The 16850-nt window shown below is 35.3% G+C and overlaps 1 protein-coding gene across 2 annotated transcripts in view; it reads left to right on the top strand.

Annotated features, from left to right (window-relative positions):
• Positions 1–16850, top strand: part of LOC131044423 (uncharacterized) — an 88412-nt gene that overhangs the window by 27239 nt on the left and 44323 nt on the right. For both annotated transcript variants that reach the window (XM_057977743.2, XM_057977745.2), the window contains exon 2: positions 15006–15130. In XM_057977743.2, the coding sequence (XP_057833726.2) occupies positions 15010–15130 (121 nt within the window). In that variant the 5' untranslated portion in view covers positions 15006–15009. The remainder of the gene's footprint in view (positions 1–15005; positions 15131–16850) is intronic.

Here is a 16850-nt window from a genome sequence, read left to right as displayed (position 1 = left end):
CCACTTGTGCAATTTCTACACCTTTATCATTTCTAGTGATCTTAGAGAGCACCTTAGCTTTTTTCTCTTCCTTTTCCTTGCCAACCCTGGCTAGGAAATCATCAATATCTTCTGTGGGTTGTGCCTCTATCATTTTCTTCTTCTCCATGCTCTGTAGCAACCAATCGGGAATAGTAGAATTTTCCAACCCATCTTCGAGGCTCATATACTGATCAAGTCCTCTCAAGGCTGAAATAACATCATCATCTATATCCTTATCCTTTGTTAAATCTACCACATTGTTGCCCAAGTTGACCTCTAACTGAATTGCAAGAGATCCTGACTGTTCTTCATCATCATCATGTGGTGTCGACTGTTCTGTAGTATGTAACTCCTGTTTGTTCTCTAGTAGGATTTCCGTATCAGAATCCTGTCTGAACTCATCATTCTTCTCTATCATATCATTCTCCTTTTTTGATGAGGAGCAGCTCATGGTGGATTGAGGAGTGGACTTATGTTTCATTTGTCTTGAAATCTAGATAACAATCTCCTTGCCCTTTGCCTACGATTCTTTAGGCATGCCCTTCCTGTTAAATATATATAGCTTCGGTAGGAAATTTGTTAGTAATAACTATATATCAGTAATATACGTTTCAGATCTAGTTGTCATTGCAAATCGATCAACTATAAATCTTTGTGTCACCTCGTAAGCATTTCAATATCTGTCCTATGATCATTGCATATCGATTGAGGAAAATTAAACTATAATTCATAAATAATAATAACTAACAAATGATAGATTGCAATTACGATTTGATTAACCAATCGATGTGTATTGGATTATTATAACAATTCGGTGTATATTGAATCATAAAGGGACACGATTTTGAAGGGACGTGTTCCTCATGAATGTGACCTTTGATCTTGATATACATATGCCTTACAATGGCATTTGTAAGGCATTTGATAGATACAAGAAAATATGTATTCCTTCACCACAGTTTGGTGTCAATCTGAGTTTTGGTTCATCATCAATTATATTCGACAAATTTACAGCAGGGGTACAATATCATCATATCCAGAAATACATTCATATGATTCTTTGACAGTCTATTAAATTTATCAGTTGTCAAAAGCATAAAGGACCGATCCATTTACTGTGATCAATATAATTCAAGAATTCTGAAATTAGGTTTACCTATATCTGATCACTGAACCTTAACATGGTATCAGAGCCAGCATAAGAAAAGATCAGATCAGATTGATATGGGCAAATCCATCCTCTATTTATCCTCGAATTCTTCAACTCCCTTCTACGCATCAGAATGGTGAATGGTGTTAGATTTGAGGATCAACTTGAAGGAGCATTAAACTTCGTATCTTGGAAGTTTAGGGTTACGCTTGCCTTGGGGGAAAATGAATTAGACGAATTCGTAAAAGATGCCATACCGGAACCAAAAGAAGAGGATGCGAAGATTCAATGGAAGAGAAAGAACAACAAAGCAATGAAAATGCTGGCTGACTTTGTGAAAGATCATATTGTACTAATTATCTCAAAATTGGAAAGGGCCTATGACATGTTCAAATCACTAGAAAGTATGTATGAGATAAATAACACTAGTAGATTTCTTGCATTAAAGCATATGTATATCAAGATCAAAGGTCACATTCATGAGGAACACGTCCCTTCAAAATCGTGTCCCTTTATGATTCAATATACACCGAATTGTTATAATAATCCAATACACATCGATTGGTTAATCAAATCGTAATTGCAATCTATCATTTGTTAGTTATTATTATTTATGAATTATAGTTTAATTTTCCTCAATCGATATGCAATGATCATAGGACAGATATTGAAATGCTTACGAGGTGACACAAAGATTTATAGTTGATCGATTTGCAATGACAACTAGATCTGAAACGTATATTACTGATATATAGTTATTACTAACAAATTTCCTACCGAAGCTATATATATTTAACAGGAAGGGCATGCCTAAAGAATCGTAGGCAAAGGGCAAGGAGATTGTTATCTAGATTTCAAGACAAATGAAACATAAGTCCACTCCTCAATCCACCATGAGCTGCTCCTCATCAAAAAAGGAGAATGATATGATAGAGAAGAATGATGAGTTCAGACAGGATTCTGATACGGAAATCCTACTAGAGAACAAACAGGAGTTACATACTACAGAACAGTCGACACCACATGATGATGATGAAGAACAGTCGGGATCTCTTGCAATTCAGTTAGAGGTCAACTTGGGCAACAATGTGGTAGATTTAACAAAGGATAAGGATATAGATGATGATGTTATTTCAGCCTTGAGAGGACTTGATCAGTATGTATGAGATAAATAACACTAGTAGATTTCTTGCATTAAAGCAACAACTCCATCATGTAAAAATGATCAAGGGCGAATCTATCACCTCATACTTCATGAGGATAACAGAACTGAGAGACCAACTCTCCACCATTGGTCACTCAATTGAAAGTAAAGAGTTAACCATGTTGGCCCTCAATGGTCTCCCTTCTCTTGGGAATCATTCATTCAAGGGATAAGTGCACGATCTAGACTTCCTAAGTTTGATCGATTGAAGATAAACTACATTCAGGAAGAGTCAAGATTGGCTACAAGAGGTATTGGTCAAAGCTCCACAAATGAAGATATTCATGTTCTTGCTGCACACTCCTCAAAGAAGAAGGGTAAGAAAGGACACTCCAAAAGAAAGAAAGATGAAGAATCAAATGGTGCTCCTACGCACAAAAGAATGAAGGACATCTAAGAAATCCAATGCTTTAGATGTGACAAATATGGTCACTACGCAATGAAATGTCCAACCAGGACTATGCCTCAAGCCTCCATTGCGGATGTTGGTGAGACTATTCCACAAGAGGATTCAAATGGATTCATTTTCTGATTTGAAAGAGATACGTTTTCTTTTTGGTTGAATAATGTTCATGAATTTAATATGTAGTTTTTTTGTTAATTCATGCAATTACATTATGCGTGTTATTTGTGAAACAACTTTGTCAATAGATGTTCACTTAGGATAGCTGCATTTGGATATCTTGTGTTTTAAATTTCTTCAATTTACTATGATAAATTTGTCCCTTACATTTAGGACATCTTTAGAATCACAGTCTATTGCTTTTCAGGCTATAAAGTTTTGAAGTTCTATTTGTAATGAAGAGATTAAAATTCAGGAGGAATATGCAGAGGACTTTAGTGGAGATTCTGAGATTTTGTATTTCCATTTTTATAAAACAAATATCTACCTGCAGAGGTGCAACAATTCACTTGTGAAATCCATAGAGGCACTTGTGTTGGTAATGATATCATCTAGGGTTACAAAGCCAAGATTGAGACAAGAGGGCCCTCTCAGTGAGAGGGAGCATACTGAAAGGGGATTTTGTTCTAAATCTCAAGATGATCATATTCTTGCTTAGGGCTTGATCTTATGACAGTAGATCCATGGTGGTTTTGGATCTAGCACTTCCAACCGTATGAGGATCATACCAGATGATAAGAGTCTCCTAAAGAAAGATATCTTCCATGATTGGGACCATGTGAGCAGGGGATGCTTCCGTGATAGAGGGAGCAGCTAAGAGGATGTGCTTCTATTGATATCCGAGGATCTTGGTTATATTGGTTCAGAGGGAGTGGACCATGTCAAGATGGTTTCTCTAGTAATCAGTCAAAGGACTATGATTCATGAGATGGAGTCCCATTTATGTAGGCTGAAGGCCTTTATGCCGACTTCTAGGTCATGATATTCCTTGATAGATGAATACTTGGTGAGCTTGGAATGCACCAAGAGTGATGCAGACTCCAACCTTGTATTTCATGAAAGGTCAAAGCATGTGGAGATCAAGTATCACTATGTTAGAGACATGGTGGAAAGGTATGCTATTTAGTAATGTATTCTTCTTTTCAAAAGATGTTTTAAAGTGTAAACTCTTGTGATTGCATTTCTCTTTGATCGAGACTTAAGGAGAAAGCCCTTATCTACACCCTTTGATATGGTTCATGGTGGATGTCATGTGTGACTCCATGACAATTTTGGTTCAGTGCTTGATGAGCCCCTGTGAACATTATTGTGAGGTGATGATCTCTCTATAGTGAGCACTTGTACATCTGATCATTATCGTATGGTGACGATCTTACGATATTGATTGATCATACCATTCTGATGGATATCATGGGACGTGATATCTATGGATATGTCATAATGGTTTATATCTCTAGTAGTAATATCTATGGATATGCCATAATGGTGGATCGTGAGAGGTGATATCCATGGATAAGCCATAATGGTGGATATTACATAAAGAGATTTTCATGGCGGATATTATGTGACTTAATATCCGTGGACATGCCATGAAGTAATATCCTTAGATGCCATAATGGTGGATATCATGAGACGTGATATCTATGGACAAGCCATATTGGTGGATATTACATTAGGTGATTATGGTGGATATCATGTGACATGATATCCGTGGATATGCCATAACCACTGATATTACGGTGAGGTGATATCTTTCTCTTCCACAATAAATGGAACAATTACTGATTGAAGGATAAAAGAATTTCTTTCCTAGCTAAGAGGGAGTGTTAAATACATATAGCTTTGGTAGGAAATTTGTTAGTAATAACTATATATCAGTAATATATGTTTCAGATCTAGTTGTCATTGCAAATCGATCAACTATATATCTTTGTGTCACCTCGTAAGCATTTCGATATCTGTCCTATGTTCATTGCATATCGATTGAGGAAAATTAAACTACAAATCATAAATAATAATAACTAACAAATGATAGATTGCAATTACGATTTGATTAGCCAATCGATGTGTATTGGATTGTGATAACAAATTGGTGTATATTGAATCATAAAGGGACACGATTTTGAAGGGACGCGTTCCTCATGAATGCGACCTTTGATCTCGATATACATATGCCTTACAATGGCATTTGTAAGGCATTCGATATATACAAGAAAATATTCATTCCTTCAGCACAGTTTGGTGTCGATCTGAGTTTCAGTTCATCATCAATTATATTCAACAAATTTACAGCAGGGGTACGATATCATCATATCCAGAAATACATTCATATGATTCTTTGACAGCCTATTAAATTTATCAGTTGTCAAAAGCATAAAGGACTGATCCATTTATTGTGATCAATATAATTCAAGAATTCTGAAATTAGATTTACCTAAATCTGATCACTGAACCTTAACACTTCCTCCTCTTGGGAGCCCGACTCTCCTCATCATTATGTGTTCTTACATTATTGACTGTTCTCTCATCATCATTGAGAGAAGACTCCTCATTTCTCATTTTATCATAGGTGAAGGTGACCTTCATTTTTCTTAACTCGTTGACGTACTTGTCCACCCATTCCCTGGAGTAATTATTCACTTCTCTCATCAATACATTAAAGTCTACCAATTCAGGCTGTGTCCAACTGGGTAACACAATAGGCCTGTCCTCTTCATTTACGTATTGCGGATGGACATGGTCACCATCATCCTGAACCTGATCTGAAGTGGAGAAGAGATTACACTTTCTCATGAAATCCATTGACATACGAGACCACATCCTCTTCCTAACTGCGAGCTCATCCATGAGATTAGTTCAATAGTCCTCAATGTCGATTCTATGTGTGAATCTTCCTCCCTTGATCGTGACAATATTTTGAAATGGATCAAAACGATCCCTACTCTAATAGGTTCCAAGACGATTGTAACATGCTAAATTTTTTAAAAGAAACATTTATTCAAAAATGTAATTAACTGAAACGAATGTATCTGTTGCAAATATAGTAGTTACATAATCATTACAAGTAACATAAAAGGAAGAGAATTTATTTTAATTTTTAGATAACAAGGATAACAATAATTGTAAGTAAATACATTGAACTAAAATCAAACATATACGTAAGATAAGGAAACAAACAACATTGCATTAAATGAAAGAGAGAGAGGGTTTAGAGAGTACATTTCAACTGATGCTAACATTCTGAACTTCATAACTCTGTAATGATACCAGTGAGGAGGGAAAGTATCATTAGGGCGCTTTTCCGCCCAACCACGGACTATCTAGTCCCCCGTGCCATATCCAACTGGATTGGCCTAGCCCTTCGCAGGGAGGTAACGAAAAAAAGGAACTCAATTCCATTTGAGACTTGGTGTTAGGACCTACACGCATTAGTTGGTCGTACACTAAGGGTAACTCCCTACTAGTATGACGCTTCTGACTAGAGGTGTATCTGGTACTAAAGATCAGACGAATGCATGCATTACGCAGCACCACCTTGGCCTATGTTTAACACTGCAAGCACAAATTAATGCTTTGTCAATGATCTCACCCTTCTCGGCAATAAGTCTAGGTTCAAAGGAGTTAAACTGAACTCAAAAGGGAACTAAGGCCAAACTTATGTTTAGCGTTCATTTGTTAACAGTTTCAGTACTCTAAAATGTTATTGTTAATTTCTTTCCCATTTAAGATTGCAATGATTAATGATGTTCCAACTAAATCCCTAGCTTGGGAAAATAGGGGGCATAAGAGGCGCCAGTTGTATGTCCAACTCTTAAGTATGGAATATATAACCATGCCTAACATGTCTTTCTATCCTGACATCTTGAGAGTAACCTCTCAATAGTGATGCTAATTGCATCTAAGTACAATAGTGCTCTTCTACCCACTGCCTTCCTAGGCTAGGGTATAAGTTGATTCCTTAATCTAGAGAGGGTAATAACAATCAGATAATTTTACCTTAGTGCTGTCTTGACTTTTCAGTCTTAGAAAGTTCTGAAATAACTTGAATAAGAGGTTAAATCCTTCATGATGCAGTCTCGGGTATGAACACCCTCCAACTGAATGTTATAAGGTTGCACCCCCATGCTGATTGTAAACTTTATGAATTTCAGGTTTAGTTTGATTGAATGGTGCATTTCTGCACCTCAATACTGGTTATGTTCTTTATGATTATCAGATTTCAGTTTAACTGAATGGTGCAAGTAAATCTAACACATAGATCTGCGGTATGTTGCAACATATAACTATCTATATTTATAGATATAAATACACACATGAAGTGTATTAATATATATAAATATAGACCACCTCTTTGCTGGTTTAAAGCCAGCTTACACATGCTATACTAAAGAAAATTTTAAACCCCCTGAATGATATGGTTTAACAGCAGTATTCTAACATAAGGATTTCTTAGCATAACACCATAAGTGCATTCTCGGAGATGTACATATACGTAGAAATATATATACATATATATTTATTTATATGTATATACATATATATATATTTTGCATTATCGGACAGGGATGAAAAACTGGATCAGATATTTCAAACCCTTCTTAAATTCTAAGAATAGAGTTAATTCTGGTTTAATAGCAGAAAAATGGCAAAGGTAGTACGTAAATTTCCTTTTACTTTCAACTACCCAAAACCCTACTCAGTAATCGTGGAATTAACATGATGCTGGTTAACAATATCTGCTCAACGGAAATAAAGATATAAATTCCTTATAATTTGTAAACCTTTCAAACCCTTATCAAAATTCGAAGTACAGGTTCTTAATTCTTTTTCTCTCTTTCTAAACAGGTTTTAAAAGAGATAAAATAGTAAATCTCAAATGTTCAGGTATTTATACATACATATTTGTATATATATACCTATATATATACAAACATATACGTATACATACCTATTTCATCTCCTCATGGAAGAGAAAAATACAATCAACACTATATAAACCCTCTTATTTCGTTAATGAACAGACTGAACATAATAAAATGAAATATCAGCAACTGCATTGTCTTTTATTTTTGAATACTGTAAAAGTTATTGCAATTTCCAATTTAATGAACAAGTTATATGCTAGATGGTATATTTAAGATTTTGGTATTATTATTATGACAATAATATTATCGTCTTTCTTTTCTGCAGGTATGGAGGATGAACATGTATTGATTTCAATGTCATTCCTTTTCTTTTGAATGATGTATATATAGTAAAACAATCACGATCAAGTGGCACCTTGATCGGACATGTCTTTTAGACATGTCCGACCAAGATGTCACTTGGTCGTGACTGTCAACCGATTCACTCAGTGTTTTTGATAACTTAATCGGTGCCATTTGTAAATGATAACAGATTGATATAAACACACCCGATAATGAATCGGTGTCAAAGCAAATGATAATAGATCGATATAAACACACCCGATAATGAATCGCTGTCAAAGCAAATGATAACAGATCAATATAAACACACCCGATAATGAATCGGTGTCAAAGCAAACAAGCCCGATAACTAATAGCATTATATATGCTATCGGGTTAATACCCCGATAGTATATTAATGCCGATTCATAAATGAATCGACATTAATATGCTATCGGGTTACTAGCCCGATAGCATTTAGATCGACGCTTAACTATGTTAAGCAGGTCGTCAATCTAATCCATCTTTATCCAATATCAATATCATAATCAAGATCAAAGTTACAGTCTGATAAACATATTCAGTTCGGAAAGCATAAATCAGATAATCTAATAGCATAGATGAGTAAACCAAAACAGAATGGAGGAGATTAACGAGTTAGGAAAATCTTATCTTGCAGAAGCTACTAATGCATTAACAAATACCACATTTACCAATTCTAAATGAAGGATAAATGAAGAAATTACTACTAGGCGTTAGGGTTTGAGCTTAAACATGACTTGGTATGACTTTAAGAAGATGAAATCTCTGGTTAAAGCTTTCCACACTGCAAACCTCTCTACTTCGAAATACAAAGCTGAAATCATTGAAAATGCAGAGTAAACCCTTGTTCCCTGCCGCCAAAGAAGAATGAATCAATTTTGCTTCTTTTTCTTTCGTTATGCATTTCGAAACCTGTTTTACCTCCTTCATCTGCCCTAATACCAGGCAGAATTCCAAAACCCGCCTCCATTATTCACATGATTTTTGCAGACCTCACGCGTTTTTTCGTTTTTTTTTTCTTCCAAAAGAAGCTTGCGGGTTTACACCAAAAATGCCGAGGAAAAATATCTTTTGTTCCATGTAAAAGAAGCTTCTAATAAATTAGCTTTTTAATATCTTTTGTTTTCCAAGAAGCCCAATAAAACATATATCAAAGTGTAAATATCCTCGACTCCTTTTATGCCTCAAAATATATCTATAAGGGTCATGCGATAATAGTTGGTAAATATGCATTCCATTTTTTTAAAAAGGTAAATGTCCTTTATTTGGTCAATGCAATATTATTGCCAAGAAGTATTGAATTAAACAGATGGTGCCAAGAAGGGGTAAAATATTTGTGCCGCTTAAATTCACTTTGTGGCTTTAGATATTAGCTTATAAATTTATAAATGACATGGCACCCCCCCTTTAATTCCATTTACTGACGTTATAGAAATTGCCAAATAAAATTGGCTAAATATTAATTTGTTTATTGAAATAAACCTTGTCTTTGCAATATAATTAATTGTGATTTAAATATACATATTCATATATATTTATATATATACGACTTATACATCTTATGTATACCTGACTGTGGAAGCACGTATACGACCGTGTATACATACTCTCGTACTCAGGTATTCACACAAGATATATATGTAATATATATAATATATATATATACGATATAAACATTAGTCACTGTAAAATTTGATTGATAATTAATAATAATAATAAAGAATTACCTCGAGAAGCAACAAAACCTAGGGCTATGAACCCTGAACCCTAAACTCTCTGCACTGACCCTCTACGATACCTGACGCGACAACCAACAAGGTTTGACATTGTCAAACATGAGTCTACCTGGCCTAGGTTAGGGTTTTCAGACGACGTTGAGTTCTTTCTTTCCCTTACCTCCCAACCTGATGATACTTTCCCTCCCTTCGTGGAAGACGACGGTCTCCTGCATACACTTGGCCAATGAAATCAGTTAGATCCAAATCTTGTCCTGTTCGGAAATTCATAATTCATTGACAAAGGTAAAACATTATATCACAATGTTAACTGTAAATTTATTAATTTATCTATTAAAGTCCATCAAATCATCATTGTAAGCATAATTGTCATCATTCACATATGCATAATCATTTGAACATATTCATCAATTAAAGCATGGAAACTAGGGCACATTCATTCCATTTAAACATGAAAACTAGGGCACGTTAAACATCTTACAAGTATATCATAAATGCACTAGGGTTAACATGTATTAGGGCATAAATACTGCATAGAAACAACTAGGGCACAAGTGGGATGTAACAACGATAGAACTCCAATTCTTCAATAACTGAAATAGCTGCAACTGCAGTGTGGCATACCTCCAATGTCTTTCCAAGTGCAATTGGAATAGTTATCCCTATTCAATGTTTTTCCATTTCGAGGAAATCATACTCCAAAAGTTGTCTCACTACCTCAAGTAAGATCATCCTGTCTATCAGATACCTAAGAAGCTTGTATGGTTCAGACTGAAATCCCTGGATTCATAGGTATGTGAAGGTAGGAAATTGCATATGCCACGATCCATACTTCTCCACAAGTTTAGTTGCCTCCTTGGACAATCATTTGTGGATCCCGCCTTGCAACAGTCTTGTGATGTACATGGTGAAAGCATCGTTCACTCTTCTGTAATGTTCAATCTTGTGCATATGGAGTTGCGGATAGTACTCATAAACTCTGTATTGTCTTGGCCCATTCCCAACTTTGCCCTTGCATATCAATCCTTTGTACACAACAAATCTGGCAAGTACGTAGACGAGGTAAGAAGTCATGCTGAATGTCTGCATTTTCTCCAAACCTCTCAATTGGATATCAATGTTATCACTAATTATCTTTGCTCAGTTGATCACCGTTCCCTTTGATATCTCTTCAGTAAAATAATACATCCAATTCTCAAATAATGCCCCTTGAGGTGCCCCCATGACTCGATTGAGCAAAAATACTAAGTCACTGTACTCATCCTTGAAGTTCGAACATAGAAATCTCTTGAGCAATCTGGAGTGGTGATGCCTTGTCTCAAGGACCCACTCATTGTTCACAACTATCGTACATGTTTTCGCTCTCTTTTCAAATTTCGCTAAGGCTTCATCCTTAGTCATCTCTTGCATGTCTACATTTCTAGGGATTGCAAATACTTCTCCAATTGATTCTTCAGCTAGGCATGCAAGTACTGCTACCGTAGGTGATCTGATCATTCTATTTTGAGGATCATAATGCTTCATACATTCAATTATAAGTTCACTGCGTTGGATGGATGGTGGAAAGCCAGCTATATTGTAAATCTCACTCTTCATGATATTAGCCGATAGGGTTGAAGGAAGATGATTCTTCACTTAGAACATTCTCCGCCACATCTGCTTCATATCTAGGTACTCCATGTTCATATCAATAACTTTCTTCCATCGGGATGATATCAGTGACTCTGGATAAAAGCCCTCTTGGACAACCTTCAGTTGATGTTTCCTCGCTGCTATCCCAGCCGTAGACATAGTACCTGTATGAAGCTCAAAGTTAATATCATGACAAAATAATCCCTAATAATTCGTTTTCAGAATTTCCTAAGTTTTGATTTCATAATTTTGTTACAGTTAAAGGCTCAAAATCAAAAATTTCAATAGTAACATAAAATCTGAGAATCTCATGAATTTCAATCAAAATGGGGCACAAAACCCTTCTATAAACCTGATTTCCAGACCTATGTGAGGTCTGATCACAAAATATAAGTCCGAAGACACCCTGGTATACTCTGACGTATTTGAAGCTCAAAATGCATACACAGGTCTAAAATCTGAATTTGAAGGTCTGATTACGCTCAGAAAATGACTGATTTTTGATGTCAACGTTATAACAAAGTCTGATTTTCTGAGGACAAAGTTTGAATACGTCCTTGAAAGGTCTGAAAATGTCTCTCAAAAGTCTGAAAATACTCAGAATAAGCTCCACATTAATGGTTGCAAGTGGTCACAGCCATGGCATTCCTCCACACTTAAGTTGTTTTTTCCTCTCTAGATTCCAAAAGGGCGACGCCGGGCACAAAGAAGTGGCTGGGAATGATGTCTCAGCTTGAGAATAATGCTGGTAATGCTGCTTCAGACTGGGCCACAATGGTGTCCTCACATAATGTCATCAACCCTTCAATAATGGTGCCCAAAACAAAATCACCTTCCCATGCATGGTGCCACAAGGAAACCACTTCAAATCCCCCCAAAATGTGGCGCAATCAGCCACAAACAAAGTCACTGCCCTCTAACAATGGTGCCACATGCATAAAAATTGCCTCTAAATCTGCAACAAAGATTGGAGACCCTCTCCAATAATGGCACCCAATCACTTGGACAAACTCAAACCTTTAGGCCAGCAATGGTGCCTCCAATCAACTTGCAAACTGTCAAATCAATGGCAATATAATATTATTTATGTGCTGGCTGGGTCCTTTTATTCATGTTTTCACCTTGAGAATACACCACACAAGCAATGTGGGATAAAAAAATTGCCTTATATCAGCCTGGTGGAAAATCGATTTGCATTGGGATTCCACAATTTATCATTAAATGCATTACACTTGATCATTAATAATTGTGGCAAGACAAAATAATATTATTTTGGGGCACACTTGTCATTTAAAACTTAACTGCATTTAATTCCAGCCACTTGGGGAAAATCGATCCCCATTGGGACAGATAATTTGCATTAGAATTCGCCCAACTTTGCACATTATAGCCTTGAGAGGAAAATCGACCCTCATTTGGACAACAAATTTATCACCATTTCATCCATTTTGTCCACAAATTGCATTCCAGGGGAAAGATTGATGCCTATTTGGACCACTTAATTTCATCATTTCATGCAAAGGCACCTTCTAGTGGAAAAATGTCCTTCATCTGGACTAAAAAATTGTCAAAATAATCTCCATAGGAAATTCAAACTCCATCTGGACAATAAAAGTTCATCAAAATTCATTAATTCATCCTAGTGGAAAAAATGCACCTCATGAAGACAACACAATTTTGTCCACATTTAACTCCGTCACACTCATTTTCCAACTTGGTGGAAATTTGAATCTCATTTGGACACATTGTAGCACTTAACTTGGTCATCTTCACCCTTGGTGGAAAAACGTGGTCCATTTGGACAACATTTCCATGTTCATTTTTGCTCAACAGGTCTAGTGGAAAAACGACCTCCATCGGGACAACTATGGTGGAGAATCTATATGCATCAGGATTTTCCCAAAAAACACATGAAACTCAATGGAAAAATGCCCTCCATTGGGATAGAGTCCAATTTGCCTTTAAAACTTAGTGGAAAAATGCTCTCTATCTGGACAACTTGATTTTATGCCTTAATTTCATGGGGGAGAAACGTTTCCCATCGGGACTATGGCAATTTTCACACTGTAAAAGTCAAATTTTATCAAATTCTATCATTTTGCATTGGGACTTTCATCATTTTAACTGGATTTAGGTGGGCAAAAACAGGAATCCTTTGGGATTATGTGCCTTTTTGACTTACCTAACCTCCTAGGAGTGAAAAAACAACTCCTATAAGGACTTTTGGCACTCTAGCACAAAAATAACACTGGTTTGCAACACTTAGACATATTTTATGTTCAAATTTAAAACTTGTTGCAATCTCAGACTTAGACAAAATAGGATAATATTGATATTTGGACATTTTAAAACATTTGATCCTGTTGACCTCAAAATTCACAATTCAAACCCTAATCAAGACCTTGAGCAAGATCATTTGAAAAACGAGACTCGGGCATTGAAAGCTCAAAATTGTCGCCTGATTGCCAAAAACCCTAACTAACAAGACACGGAAAGAAGGAAAGAGGGGTCCCTGTTTGCAATGGGGCGATGTGTGAAAAGGTCACAGCAAAACTCAAATCTTTACTTTATTTAAACAATTTACTGCTCGACTCTGAAGGCTTTTTAGATAGGTGATTCAAGTCTAAAGGATTCAGCTGTACAAGATTTAATTCTACAAAGCTGGGTGACAATTCATATAAATTTTTTTGATTTTCTGTTTTAGCTTTGTCAGTTGCACAGCCTTTTTCCTTCTTTGTTTTTCAGCTGTGAAATCTTCAATGGCTGCATAATGTGCTCTAACTGTCTTAGCTTTTCTGACATATAGTCCATTCTATCCGATATTTCATTGACATTTGCCTCTGTATGCAGTCACCCTATAATGTGCCATCTTACAAATGTAAGAATTTATCAGTATTGTTCTCCCAGTGGCAACTTTTGGAGTTGTTATGTAAATTTAAGTCGTTGTATTGGGCTTTCTAAGATATTTATGAGTAGTAATTGTTTTGAGGAAGGTAAACATAAGTTGAAGTTGAATCTAGATATATATATATATCTTGATATTGATCACAAGATAGGTAGTTAATGTGGGTAACTGTGGAATTATTTTGTAGCAAGAGAAATGAGCAAAACAAATTAAATACCTTTTCTTTTTTTAAGATACTCATCATGATTTGCTGTTTAGGAGACTTTTGAAGAAAAATAAATATGAGTAAATGCTTCTAAATACCCAAGCAACTGGACCATACATCTATCAATCTAATGTGGGTCAAATCTGAATCTAATGTTTATTATTTTACCAACAAAAAGTAATGATTCTTATGTGCAGGATGTTTAGTCCCAATTTGTTGTATTAATGTCCTTGTGTAATTGTTTAACTTAGTAAAAGCTAGTATAAATTGAACAGGGGTGCCCATTAAAGCATTTTTAAATAAAGTAATTATAAATTTTTCTTTTCTTCTTTTCTATGCTATGTGATTTGAACATGCCTAAATATATAAGTCACACAGGAGAGAGTTATTATTTGATTCTCTGAAGGTTATTTTTTTTTCCTCGAGGAGTTAGCAGGCTTCCACCTCAAAATTAATGTTATTGATAAATTCATATTAAGTTTTAAAGTTTTGGGAGCTAAACTGAAATCTACTGTCTACAGGAAGATGCCTCGGAAAGGAAAACATCCTCACAATTATGAGGATGAGTATGATGATTCTTATGGTTATGACGAGGAATATGAATATGATTATGGTGATGCTCAAGAGGGGTCTCGTGAATATGAAGGTTTGGCTATAATTTAATATCTTGACAACTTATATAAATTTATTATTTAGTAAATAAATTTACTAAATTGCTTCTTGTTATAAGAAGGAAGCTTCAATAATCAGTGAGAAGAATGTCTCCACTATTTCATAATGTCTGATAGCTTACCAGGATTTTGTAACATGATATAATAACTAAGGAGTGTGGGACATCAGTATCAGAATGCAATGCTCATTTGGATTCACTTTCACTGGTTCGGTCTTTTTTATATAAATATTCTGAAGAGAATATATGTCATCCATTCTCTACTAGCAATAGAATTTTCTGAATTCAGAAACTAATGTTATTGGAGAAAATTTCTTGATCTAATTGGGACAGATCAGTTATATTGCCTCATTAAGTTTATATTATCTCTTTCGCTTATAGCTTATAATATTTAGTGTTAACGTTGCATGATTTCTCCTGAAGTTTCAAGTTGTCATTTTCTGGAAGAAAAGAAATTGATTTCTACTAGAGTTCTGTTGAATTGGGCAAATCTCAAGAGGAAAGGAATTGACTTTGCTGCTAGAACTTTAAAATTAACAATAAAGTTTAAAGAAACCTTTACATTCACCAAACATCATATTTTCAATTTAATTTACTCAGAGGAAGCTACCATTGTAGCTTATTTGAGTATTTCAAAGAAGATTAATGAATAATAATTATTTTTGTGTTTTGGGGAATTTCTTTTGGGCATTGTCTAAGAGTATTTTATCTAACCATTAAAATGCTATTAGGATTTATAATAATTTCAAAGTGGACCCTTGACAATTTCCTAGCTTCACCATGCACCCAAATCTGTGTAACCTTTTGTAACTTTCTTGCCTTTGTTTTGAGTAGTGGACCTTTAATATGGCTCTGAAAATGATTGTTAACAATAATAAAACATAAACTGAGGAATATTTTGAATTGTTTTCTGTCTATTGTTTAAGGAGGAAGGGTGTAGGTAGATAGTACTAAGCTATGATGGATAGATCATAGAACTACTTAATGATAGAAGTACGATGGATGAACCACTTTATGATATAACTGTTAATGTTATAGCTTCTGTCCGATTAATATAAAAATCATTATGTTTAATTAACCATGCACCAAAACCTTTATTAACCTGATAATCATTATCGATTAAAGGAATCGATATTAATCACCGCGATTAAATCAAACATTGCTAATGTTATATTATCGTTGTTATCGGTGGTATACTATCGTGGTTATTAGCGAACGGACATGTCTCATGTAGAGGCATGCCTCTATGTGGGTAGAGACATGTCCCTACATGGACATGCCTCTCCGTTCACCTATTTATATTTCTTCGGATCTGCATTTGGAAAACACAGAACGTACAAAAACCAGTGCCACTACAAGTGCAGTCATCTCTCCATCACAAGTACTTCAATCCTTCATTATTTCAAATCGAACTTACCTGTTCATACCAGAGTAAATCTGAATCAGTATTGAATCAAGGAGTGCATACATCAAATAAAGTAAGGTATTATAATCAAATCTCATTTCCTTAACATGGTATCAGAGCCTCGTTGAAATTAATACCAAGAGCAAATATAATTACATAAAATCTAAATCACCATCAAGAAGAAAATAGTAATCATGGTGAATGGACTTAGATTTGAAGACAGACAGACTCGAGGGTGCCACAAATTTCGTCTCATGGAAACTCAGATTAATGATGACACTTAGAGAACAA

The sequence above is a fragment of the Cryptomeria japonica genome, chromosome 1 (assembly GCF_030272615.1).
Source record: "Cryptomeria japonica chromosome 1, Sugi_1.0, whole genome shotgun sequence".
NCBI classification, from domain to species: domain Eukaryota; kingdom Viridiplantae; phylum Streptophyta; class Pinopsida; order Cupressales; family Cupressaceae; genus Cryptomeria; species Cryptomeria japonica.
This window is presented reverse-complemented; position numbering and strand designations above follow the sequence as displayed.